The 12,494-nt window shown below is 42.4% G+C and overlaps 1 protein-coding gene across 3 annotated transcripts in view; it reads left to right on the forward strand.

Annotated features, from left to right (window-relative positions):
* Nucleotides 1-11,344, forward strand: part of MAPK1 (mitogen-activated protein kinase 1) — a 171,702-nt gene extending 160,358 nt beyond the window's left edge. The window contains exons 8-10 of one of the 3 annotated variants that reach the window (XM_006877634.1): nt 6,041-6,150; nt 8,472-8,597; nt 11,041-11,344. In XM_006877634.1, the coding sequence (XP_006877696.1) occupies nt 6,041-6,150; nt 8,472-8,588 (227 nt within the window). In that variant the 3' untranslated portion in view covers nt 8,589-8,597; nt 11,041-11,344. Of the gene's footprint in view, nt 1-6,040; nt 6,151-8,471; nt 8,647-11,040 lie in introns of those variants that run through there. The other 2 variants (XM_006877635.1, XM_006877636.1) reach the window with 2 other exon arrangements.
* Nucleotides 11,345-12,494: the final 1,150 nt, after the last annotated feature.

Genomic DNA, 12,494 nt, shown 5'->3' on the forward strand with positions numbered 1-12,494 from the left:
CAATAGATTTCTTTCTTCTGCCACAAATTCCCCCAGCTGTAAGCCTTCCAACCTTTTAAGTATTCCTTTATATGTGGTTTAGAGTTCTGGGACCATCCCCTGAGGCTGCTTGGTTGGGTATTCTGTGTTGTTGTTGGTGGAGCTCTCTGCTATACGTCCACCCGATCCGCCATCTTGTTTGTTCTTCATCTAAGTATAGAATCTTACCAACTGCAAATAGAGTTTTACTTCTTATTTGCCAATTTGGATACATCTAATTTCCCTTTCTTGCCTTACAGCTATTGCTAAAACTTCTAACGTAGTATTTAATAGAATTAGTGATAGCGATAAAGGGTATCCTTGTCTGGTTCCTGTTTGCAAAGGGAATGGCTTCAGTGTCTCAGCGTTGATCTCATCGTTGACAGTGATGATGGCTGTTGGTTTTCTATATTGTTGTTGTTAGGTTTCATCGAGTCAGTACCAACTCATAGTGACTCAACAGAATGAAACACCGTTCCTGGGCCAGCCTCACAATTGTTGCCATACTTGAGTCCATTGATGCTGCCACTTTGCCAGTCCATCCCACTGGGAGGTCGTCCTCTTTTTCTCTGACCCTCCACCTTACCAAAAATGATACCCTTCTCCAGTGACTGGTCCCTCCTGACAACATGTCCAAAGTATGAGAGATGAAGTTTGGCCATCCTGGCCTCCAAGGAGCACTCTGGCTGCACTTCTTCCAACACAGATCTGTATATTTTTTTGGCAGCCCATGGTACTTTCAGTATTCTTCTCCAACACCATAACTCAAATGCATCATTTTTTCTACAATCTTCCCTATTCACTGTCGAGCTTTCGTATGCATATGAGGTTATTGAAAATACCATGGCTTGGGTCCGGCGCACTCTAGTCCTCAAGCTGACATCTTTGCTCTTCAACACTTTAAAAAATCTCTTGTGCAGCAGATTTGCCTAATGCAATGTGTCATTTGATTTCTTGACTGCTCCTTCCGTGAGTGTTGATGGCTGTTCCAAGAGTGAAGTCCTTGACAACTTCAGTCTTTTCCGCTTTTGTAAGAATGTTGTTGATTGGTCCAGTGGTGAGGGTTTTTATTTTCTTTACATGGAGATACAATCTATACTGAAGATTGTGCTCTTTGATCTTCATCAGCAAGTATTTTAAGTCCTCTTCACTTTCAGCAAGCAAGGTTGTATCATTTGCATATCGCAGGTTGTTAATGAGTCTCCCTCAAATCCTGGTGCCATGTTTTTCTTCATATAACCCAGTTTCTCGAATTATTTGTTCAGCATATAGGTGAAATAAGTATGGTGAAAGAATGTAACCATGTCTCACACCTTTCCTAATTTTAAACCATTCAGTATTCCCATGTTCTGTTGGAACAACTGCCTCTTAGTCCAGGTACAGATTCTTCATGAACACAATTAAGTGTTCAGGAATACACTCATACTTAGCAATGTTGTCCATAACTAGTCATGATCCACACAGTTGAAAGCTTTGCATAGTCAATAAAGCACAGGTAAACATCTTTCTGATATTCTCTTTCAGCCAAGCTCCAGCAGACATCAGCAATGATATCCCTTGTTCCATGGCCTCTTCTGACTCCGGCTTGAACTTCTGGAAGTTCTCTGTTAATGTATGCTTGCAACTGTTTCTGTATTATCTTTATTAAAATTTTACTCACATGAGATATCAAAGATATTGTTCCTATGATTTCTGCATTCTGTTGGGTCACCTCTCTTTGGAATGGGCACAAAATAAGGCTCTCTTCCAACCTTTTGGCCAGATAGTTGTCTTCCAAATTTCTTGGCATAGATGAGTGAGTGCCTCCAATGCTGCCTCATTTTCTTGGGAGATTTCAATTTTTGTCCCATCAATTCCTATATATGCACTTAATTATATTGAGAATCTTCCCTCTTCTTCTATTTTGTTGACTGTTTTATCATGAATGTTGGGTTTTGTCAAATGCCATTTCTGCATCAGTTGATATGATCATGTTATTTTTTTCCTTTGTTTTATTGATTGTTTCTTTAATATTGAACGGTCCCTGCGTACCTGGTATGAATTCACTTGGTCATGGTTGGGTTGATTTTTTTGTTTTGTTTTTTGATACATTGTTGAATTCTGTTGGCTAGGATATTTTTGAGAATTTTTGCATCTATGTTCATGAGGGATATTGTTTCATAATTTTCTTCTTTAGTGATGTTTTTGCCTGATTTTAGTAATAGAATTATGCTTGCTTTGTAAAATGAATTCATGATTTTTCAGTCTTTTCGTATGTTGTGGAGTACTTTGAGTAGAATTGGTGTCACCTCCTGTCTGAATGTTTGGTCGAATTCACCAGTAAAGCCATCTAAGCCTGGACTTTTTTGGTAGGTAGTTTTTTGGTGATTTGATCAATTTCTTCACTTGTAAGTGGATTAAATACGCCAGTCAAGAGACAATTTTCTACCTTAGTCTGTAATTAGTTTAGGTAGGTTGTGTGTGTCTAGAAATGTATCCATTTCTTTTGGATTTTTAAATGTGTTGTTTAGTTCTCAATAGTATTCTGTTGTTATCCTTTTCCCCATTCGTCCCATTGTAACATCTCCCTTATAATATCTTATTCTTATTGTTTGTATCTTCTTTCTTAGATTTGCCAGTAATTTGTTGATTTTATTAATCCTTTGAATGAACCAACTTCTTGTCTTGTTGATCTCGATTTTTCTGGTTTCTATTTCATTCATTTCCCATCTAACCTTTTTTCTCTTTCTTCTGACAGCAATTGCTTCTCTTTCTAATTTTAGGAATGTTAAATTAAGGCATTGATTTTGCTTCTTTCTTCTTCTTGGCTGTGTGTATTTATTGCTATAAATGCCCTCTTTTGCTGTGTCCCAATGACTTTAATATGCTGTGTTTTCATTCTCGTTTTTTATGTTTTATTGTGAATTATGTGATAGTTTACATGGGAGAACATTAGTTTTACATTCATCCTATCGTATATCATTTCATTGCCATGGTTGCAATACCCTCCATGCATCATCGACCAACTAAAGGGTATACCCTACAAGCCTGCCCCCTGGTCATCAGCACACAGTTCCTCTCCCTCTATGGGTTTAAAGTCCCCAGCTGCTCCATCTCTCCACATCATTGTCTCTGCCTCCATCTGTGGTGTCACTGCTTCTCTGGGTAGGGTCCCGCTCTCCGCTCTTCTCCCTTGGTGGTCCCAGGGATCTCCACTCCTAGACTGCAAAGTTAATCACTCCCATCCTTGCTACAAAACATGTACCTTTACACTTCCAACTCTCACAATCGTTCCTGATAACAGTTACTCACTATTGTATCACAAGACACCTATCAGCATTTCCTTTCTAGTTTTGAGTACATTGCATACTACTCAGTGGAGATTCTACCTTCCTCCACGCCCTCTGGATCTTGATTCCCTCTTGAAAGCTTGTAAGCCAGGCACTTCTTGCCTTTGAAGCCCCCCCCCATTTGGGGTAGCCAATGTCCAAGTTGCCCATTCCTGTCTACTCTGTGTATGAAGAGGGTGGGACTGATCTTCGCTGTAAAGTTTTATTCCCTCTTTTGAGCTACTGCATCCATAGGTGTAGGTCAAGTTCATCAATTTGTATCCAATTACTCTTTTTTTCCTCTTCTTTCTTTTCTTATTCTAGTTGAGCTCTGATCATCCAGTTATTAAGCCAGGTCAAGTGGATATTATCTGAAAGGGTGGGTATTCTTGTGCATATGCCCTCTCTTCTTATCAGCTCGATGCTTCACTCTCCACTCTAGTCCTCTGTGGCTGTGTCACTGACTCTGGGCCCAAGAATCCCTAGGTCTTGCAACACTGCTGGCCAACCACGTCTCCACCTGGGTCCACAGGAGTCTGTTGAACATTGTAAGGCTTAGCTCACTGCTTCATTGCTGTTTTTCCCGCACTTCCCCTTATTGGTGATGAACGTGGTCAGCAACCAAAGAGTGTATTCCCATTGAGTCTTAGTCTTGGAAAGGGGTTTGCTCTGAAGGGACCCGACCACTTGCCTTGATGTCTCATTCTCATTTGACTTAAGAAATTTTTTTACTTCATCTTGTATGCCTAATAGCTTTTAAGCAGGATGTTACTCAGTTTCCATGCATTTCTTTTCTTTTTTTTTTTTTTCTTTGCTGTTAATGCTGGAGTAAGATAATATCACAACATTGTTGTTTTGATTGATTTAATGGTTAGTTATTGTACATATTTCTTTATGTTGGTTGACCACCTGAATGTATTTTTTAGTAAGCTGTCTGTTCATGTCCTCTATCCATTTTTTAATTGGATTTTCATCTTCTTCTTGAGACATTGAAGTGTTCTATAAATATTAGATAGTAGTCCTTTGTCTAGGGAAGTTCTGGTAGCGTAGTGGTTACGAATTGGGCTGCGAACCTTAAGGTCAGCAATTTGAAACTACCAGCTGTTCCTCAGGAGAAAGATGAGGCTTTCTGCTCCCGTAAAGATTTGCAGCCTCGGAAACCCAGTACAGGGTCACTATGAGTCTGTTCTGACTCCATGACACGTAACCACCACCAGTCCTTTGTCTGATATGTCATTGCCACACATTTTTTTCCCAGTCTATGGGTTCTCTTTTTACTCTTGGGTGAAATCTTTTGATGCACAAATGTGCCTTATGTTTAGGAGGTCCCAGTCATCTATTTTGTCTTCTGTGTGTTTTCAGTTATATTTGATAGTGTATTTATGTAATGTATCAGAGGCCCTAACTTTGTCCCTGTTTTTTTTTTCATTAATGGTTACCAGAGGTGGTAGGGAGAAGAAGGAATCTTAGGTTTTAGAACATGAAGTTTCTGTTAATGATGGTGGAATAATTTGGAAATGAATAGTGACTAAGTTTGTACAACATGATGACTGTGAATAGTGTCTCTGAGTTGTATGCTTAAAAAAATAGCTAAAATACCCAGTGTTTTCTTAAATGTAGTTTTGGCACGATAAAACATATTTTAAAAGCCCACTGGTCTGAGCATCATTAAATTAAAGGTGGCAAGATCGTTTTCCAAAAATTGCCCTTTGCTATACCTCTTTGCCAAAACAATAGTTTTCTACCCCGTGTTTCTGACACATGTTCTCCAGTACTAAATGCAGTATTTCATCAACGTTTCCATTTGCCCTCATCCCCAACCTCTGAGTGCCCTGCCATTTGGCCATCCTTATGCCTTAAGGTAGAGGTGGTGCCTGGACACTGCCTCCCAGAGGCTGTTGGGGTTAACTCAACATTAGCTACCCATCCACGGTCATGAGACTTCCACACTTGCCCCTACTTCTGCACTCTTTACCTAAAAGAAGCACTCACCTTTTAACTTCTGTGGTGGAGACAGGACTGTTACACTTGGACCTTGAAGAAAGACTTCAAGATGCAGAGTCAGGGAGCCTCACTCCATGTACTTGGAAGTAGGAGATTGCTGTGTGACAGAAGGCCCGGTGACTGTTGTCTTTTTTGACCTTGAAAACCCAGGCTTTATCTGTATGCTGAGAAAACATCGCCCCTTGACTGTCTGTGGCAAACATGAGTTGGGGATCAGTTTGGGGGAGCCCTGGTGTGGCGCTTTTGGTTAATGCGCCAGACTTCAAAGCCATTTGAACTGCAGGGTGGCGGTTCAAGCTCACCAGCTGCTCCTCGGAAACCCTATACAGGGTCGTTATGGGTTGGAGTCAACTCTGTGGCACTTAACAACAACATCCACACAAGGACTTTGCTTCTGTTGTCAGCAAAGCAGAACAGCGATTTAGGGAAAGCCCGAGCTTTTAAGAAAGGTCTAGGATTGAGCCCTAGCTCTTATACCTCCTGGTTCTCTGACCTTTGGCTACTCACTTCATAAACATTGAGTCTATGGGTGTCAGATGGTTGATTCCTACCCTGCCAAGGTCTCAAGAAGCTCAGAGAGATGACCATCTGTCTGAGATGTACAGGCTGTCCTCCTTGCAGGATGCTAAGTTGAATGCTTATGGGGTCAGTTCATTCAACAGGAGGCTGTTCTTTCTGCTTCTTACTACTGTACACCATTTTCTTTGCAGCGTTAGACTTACTGGATAAGATGTTGACTTTCAACCCTCACAAGAGGATTGAAGTAGAACAGGCTCTGGCCCACCCATATCTGGAGCAGTATTATGACCCAAGCGATGAGGTAAGAACTACCTGGGAGGAGCCCCAGTGTCATACTTGTGCTTTTCCTAAAAGTACTTGGTACCATACCCTGCATACCTGGTCCCCCTGATGAACCCACATCCCACTTCCTCAACTTGGAGGACCAGTGCTGTGTGCCCCAAAACCTCTTCTGTCTATCTTAGAAAACTTCTCCGGGTCACTTTCAGCAAGGGTGGGTGTGAAGGGAAATGTTGGAAAGGGGGAGCAGTTCCTTCTTCTGAAGCACAGACGGGAGGAGTCCAAGGAGGCTAAAGGTTCATCATGGGCTGTTGCAAAAAGAAACATGTAAATCTCAGCATAGACTTGAGAAGGGGTTGGCTTTTCCCAGGAAGGGGGTGGAGGGTGGGAACAAAGGTACCCTGACAGGCATTGCTTGGCCAGTCTCATGCCTGTTGGTGCTGTCCCTGGAGATATGAAAACACAGGAATCCTGTAGTAGGGGAGAAGTGATGAGGGCAAATGTGGGTATGTAGCATCCTTGGAGCTCCAGAGGAAAGTGCTGCTGATCAGTGGACTTGCCAGGATGACCCCTCTCCTTGGTGTTTGTTGGCTTCTCTAGAACTTCAGCCTTAATGTTCTCTGGAGGTTAATGAAAAATGCAACATGAGCCTCACGTTTTGATCATTGTAGTTGAAACCTATACACACAGGCAATCATACATTTGATGTTAAAAGGGTAAGAACAGACTTAGGGATGGGGAAGTTAAAATTAAGGAGGAAACAGGAGGTGAAAGGAAAAGTAACCGCAAAAACTAATCAAATAAAGTAGAAATTAGAAGAGGAAATATTTGCTAATCATTGTCCCCATCTGCCCCTACTGCCCTTGCCCCTGTAATAGTCACAGTAATGGATGTAGACAACAATACTAGATGACAAGCTTGGCTTTTACCAACCCTGTGGGCTGGAGGGTGTTCTAAGACTCGGTGTACTAGTGTCCTATCAGTGCTCCGACCTCTTAGGAGAGATGGTACATGCAGGAGCCCAGACTGCAAGATTCAGGTCTTCATGTGGAACTGAGTCCTGCCCTCTTCCAAATGTCCACAGCTTTATGCAGAGTTAGGAGTCTGTTCATTCTTACCTGTGAGACTGACAGGAGAGTAAATCTGGTACTGATAGCAATATTTCAGTTACATAACCATAAAAGTAAGATAAACACTGGACTGCTAACCATAAGGTCAACAGTTCATTGCACCAATTGCTTCTCTGAAACCCTATATAGTGTTGTTGTGAGTCAGAGCAGACTGGATGGCACTTAACAACAACATAATATACAATGTTATATTTAACAGTATGTGATGTTGTATATAGCAGTATATAATGTTATATACAATGTTGTTGCTGCACAGGAGAAAGATGAGGCTTTCTGCTCCCACAAAGATTTAAAGCCTCAGAAACCCTATATAGGGTTACTACTGTAAGAATCAACTCCACTACATTTAACAGTAACAATAGTGTTATATTAGTTTGTGAACTTTTAAATATAAATAATATCAATGGATGTTGATTAATTTCATTTTTGTCATTGAGTGTATTGTGGTTCTTTGGCAGACACATACTTTAAGAACTTTATGGTTATTCGTAGAGTTAGTGTCCATGGTTTTAAAAAGAAAGAATTTACAGAAAAGCACAAGAAATGATTTTGCAGTCTTGTTACATACTTAACTAAGATTTTGGAAGCATTTCTTCTCAGTTTTTCATTTCTGTATCGAAGTTTTTTTTAAAGTGGGGTTCATTGTGTTTAATACACACAGCATTTTCACATGACATTAATCTTTGTGTGGTGTTAACCTCATGTCTCACAGCTACGTATTTATCTTCATATAAAGATACTGTCATTTATTTAATCATGCGTTCATTTTAGTATCATGGGTGTTTTTGTTGTCCAAACATACCTCACAACTTCAATCTCAGGCTAATTTCTGTTATTCAACATTTTATGCCTTAAAACATTTGAGCGTTTTTCTGGTTGTGCTACGTTCAGAACATTTGAAATGAATTCCATTACTCAGGCCATTTTAGAAGCACTCACAAGAAATGGAGTTCAGTAATGTGGAACGATATGCTTGTTATCATTGTCCTTTTCTACTCAATGTCAAGTATGTGGCAGTCTGCTTCCGTAAAGATTTATAACCTCAGAAACCCTAGGGGAGCAGTCTACTGTGTCTTATAAGGATCGTTTTAAGTTGGAATGTCTTGACAGCAGGGTTTGGGTTGTTGGAAACCATAGTCATTTTATAGATCAGGAATTACTGCCTTAACCTTAACTGCATTTATTTGTGAAATGTTTTGTTTTCTTTTTAAAGCCTATCGCTGAAGCACCATTCAAGTTTGACATGGAATTGGATGACTTGCCCAAGGAAAAACTCAAAGAACTCATATTTGAAGAGACTGCAAGATTCCAGCCAGGATACAGATCTTAAATTTGTCAGGTACTTACTTGATGCTGTAGTAAACCGTACAGTAAACCTTAGTAAGAGAAAGAAGTGGGTATAAATGAAATGATAGTAAAAAAGAAAGGAAAACAGTCATTATGTTTTTCTTCAGTGGAGTCTAGCCTTAATAAGTACTGATAGCTTCATGACTTAATACTGCTTCAGTTAACATTTTCCTATACTATATGCTTTCCTTGGCACTGTGGGCCAATGCATGAGACTGCAAAGTTGTTTTTGGTAGTTCAAGCTCAACATACGCTTTCTCACACATCTAGTTACCCATTAGCCCATCTGATGGTCCTTATTTTAAAAAAATATGGATTTCCAAGTAAGTTGTCAACATCCAGACTGACTTTTAGTGACTTGTGTAGTTTTCTAGACTATACTTGAACCCAAGAAAGTGGGGCAGCAAGCCAGGCTCTTCCACAACCTCTCATTCTTTGAAGCTCATCTATTTCTCGTGTTTATGGTAGTGGATGGGAAGGGGAGAGCTGAGCAGTTATACAACATAAGCGAAATAACTAGTCAGAGTCCAGGGCTTTTAAACCAAGAATTCTAGTCTTACCACATGGCCTCTGACTAGATTTTCTGCCCGGATAGGTCTAGGGACTCAATTCACAATCATGTTGAACTTTGCTACTGAGTCCCCAGCTACAACAAGGATATCAACTCATGGTGACCCCTTGTGGACAGAGTAGAACTACCCCTTCCTTAGGGTTTTCATGGTTTCTCTGGGTGGTTTCCAACAGCCAATCTTTTGCTTAGCAGCCCAGTGTTTAACCATTTGCATCATCCAAAGACTCCTAACAAAAAGGTGATAAACTGCAAATTATAGCACCTGTAGAATACCAGTGCTAGGAATACACAAGTACATTCTAGAAAGCTAGGTAAGAATCGGGAAAGGCACTCTCACATGGCAACCTTGGGTGAAGGGTGGCAAAGCCTGCTCTGAAAGAGGCCCTCATCTTACCCTCCTTTTCAGTGTGTCTGTAGCATGTCCTGAGTTGTTTCAGAGGTTCAAAGTATATCCAGTACACTCGGTTTAAGGAGCTCAGTTATAGAAATGTTTTCACTGTAAAGTTAAAATAATAACACATTTCATACTGTCCTGACCTAGACAGCTCCTTTTCGTCCATCCATAAAACTGGTGTCTATCCTTCCTCCTCTTTGCCTCCTGGTAGATTGCCTTAGGCAAATTGATCACTGAGAGCATTAGCTTTTCCCTTGGCATTTTAGAGCAGCTTCCATTTCCTGCCTGCCGCCAAGCAGCTTCCCTCTCTGAGCTGTGAGCCCTACCTCCACGTCCTATCATTAGGTCATGACAGTGGTAGACAGAGCAGAGGTCTTAGTGCTTAGTGATCTGTCAGAATGGCCTGCTGCCCTTTGTCACTCCAGCCAAGCATCTCATGCCAGCACACATCCTCAGAGGGCTAGTACAACTCTTTCTGCCTGTACTCAGGTAGGTGGTCACCTGGCTAGCCTGTCTCAGCCGACCTTCCAGAACCAAGAGGTTGGTACTGGTGCAGCACCAGCACAGGCAGTTACTCAGTGCATACAGTGCACTGTGTATGTAGAGTGTTGGCCTAGGCTCCACCCTACCGGGGATGCCGATGCTCTAGTGTGAGAACACTGTCCTGCAAAGAGTACAGTCAGTTTGGCTTGGTAGGCAACTTCTCCCCATGGAGATCCTGAGTAGGAAAATACAGAGAAAGTGTGCTTGCCTGTACCATGGTGGTCAGTCTATGAGCCCTGAAGAAAAGTAGAGGAAAAGTGGAGCCTTCCAGGGACAGAAACAAGTGCAGGCTGGTGACAGCCGACAGCCTGTTGTCCTCCTGCGTGTCATTGTGAGGCCTGGTGGGAAATCTGCTGTCAGGTCACTCTGGACCTAGGCGATGAGAGCCATCTCTTGTCTCAAGGGCCCACAATGGGGCTCCTGCCATCCCAGAACCCCCTGTTATCGTTCTCCCAGCCAGGATGTTGGTTTGCTCATCATGCTTGTTCCATGGAGAAAACCAAACCTAGATAGCAAACGCTCCACTGCGTGTGCAGTTAATGTCATCCCCCCAGTCAACCAGAAAGAAAGGGTAGGAATAGGAGAGAGCAGATGGTGTTTCTGCAAGAAGATCTGTTATTTCACAAAGACCTTCAGACTATGAGTTTGGTCACTGGAGTAGGAAATAAGATAAAGGCATCTCAGGAACTTTGAAACTGGCTTAGCTTGGGGGTCAGAATGTGTGTGTGTATGTGTCCTGTGAGTGCTGTTGACAACCTCTGAGCATGTTCAAGGGGAGGAGCCTGCAAGGTGAGACATGGTCCCAAGTGAAACAACTTTTTGGCATGTTTCGTACCCCCACCTCCACGCACTCTTTCCTAACACCGGTGTCATTGTGTTGTTCATTTTTGGCTTATGGATTTGTTTTGTTTTGTTCTGTCTCAATAGGACCAGGGCTCCAAGGACAGGACGTCTCAGACATTGGTGTTCTTCTTCCCACTTCTTGACCCTGGCCTTGTCTCCAGCCTGTCTCGGCTTACCCACCTTGACTCCTTTGAGCCATTCAGAGGGGTGGTTTCTGGTAGTGTGGCTTTTATGCTTTCAAAGAATTCCTCAGTCCAGAGAATTCATCCCTGGCCCCTCTATGTGTGTCACCACTGGTGACCTGCGGCAGTATGGTCTCTGTGCCCCAACTGCTTACCATTGCTTTAGTTATTAATCGCTTTCTGGTTTGAAAGATGCAATGGTTCCTTAGATCCTCCTCATCTTCCTCCTCCCCTCCACACACCCGCTGACCCCTTGATCTCCTACAGATGATGGTGTCCAACCAGCACTGGTTTCACTGCCCAGTAGGAAAGGCTCCTGTTAGAGCACTTTAAGGCAGTGACAGCCCCATATTTGCACTGGACGTTGTCCCCAGAGCAGGCATGCATGTCAGCACCTTGAGCGATGCTGCAAACTGAAGCAAGGACTCAGCACGGGTTCTTGTGTGGGGCACTGGTCAGCTCACTGTCCTCACATCATGTCAGACATCTATAGTGTGTAGTAAAGTCGACCTTTTTTCTAAATCAAAAGGAGGAAGTGCTGCCTTAAGCATTTATGGATTTGCTATGCACTCCTGTACCAGTTACAGAGGTAAAACAGGTGCCTAGATGTGCATTGTAGATCACACTAAGCGTGTGCAGGATTTCAAAAACAGTTCTAGTGATGCCATCACTTAGCATTCGGTGAGTGAAACACAAAGGTCCAAACACCCTAGACACTGACCCAAATGTCTCACTTGCTCCCCGCCACACACCACCCCAAGGTATGTGTGCTGTCACTGCACTCACCACTTGAGGACGTAGCGGGGGAACCCCTGCGTCTTTCAACAAGAAAGCATACTCTTCCCTCCTATAAGCATGTCAGCATCTCCAGTTCACCTTCCAATCTACAGTCTTTAACAATCTGTAACAAAGCCTTCATGAGCTCGTGACATGAAGCAACATTCTGTCGTCCAGTGCCCTCAGGCATTTCTGGTTCTGCCGAGTCCAGACCTTCTGACAAAGCTAGCACTCGTCCCGTGTGCACTGTGTCCACTCCTCCCCAACACTGTACTGTGGAGTTGACTCAGTGTTCTGCGCCAGGGCAGTGCACCCTCTCCTCCCCGTACTGCTCTTTGTGGTGAGAACTTTGCCTTGTTCAATAATTACTGTACCCCCTCGCATGACTGTTACAGCTTTCTGTGCAGAGATGACTGTCCAAGTGCCACATGTCTATGGTTGAAATGAAAAAGAAAAAAAAAAAACAAAAAAACTATTGTTACCTCTGAGTTATGTTCCACGGAAATGCTACCCAGCAGATCACTTAGGAGAAAGCATTCTATTTTTAGCTTTTCATTTCCCAGCAGTCCTTTTTTTAGT

Source organism: Chrysochloris asiatica, unplaced genomic scaffold (genome assembly GCF_000296735.1).
Source record: "Chrysochloris asiatica unplaced genomic scaffold, ChrAsi1.0 scaffold00545, whole genome shotgun sequence".
Lineage (NCBI taxonomy): Eukaryota > Metazoa > Chordata > Mammalia > Afrosoricida > Chrysochloridae > Chrysochloris > Chrysochloris asiatica.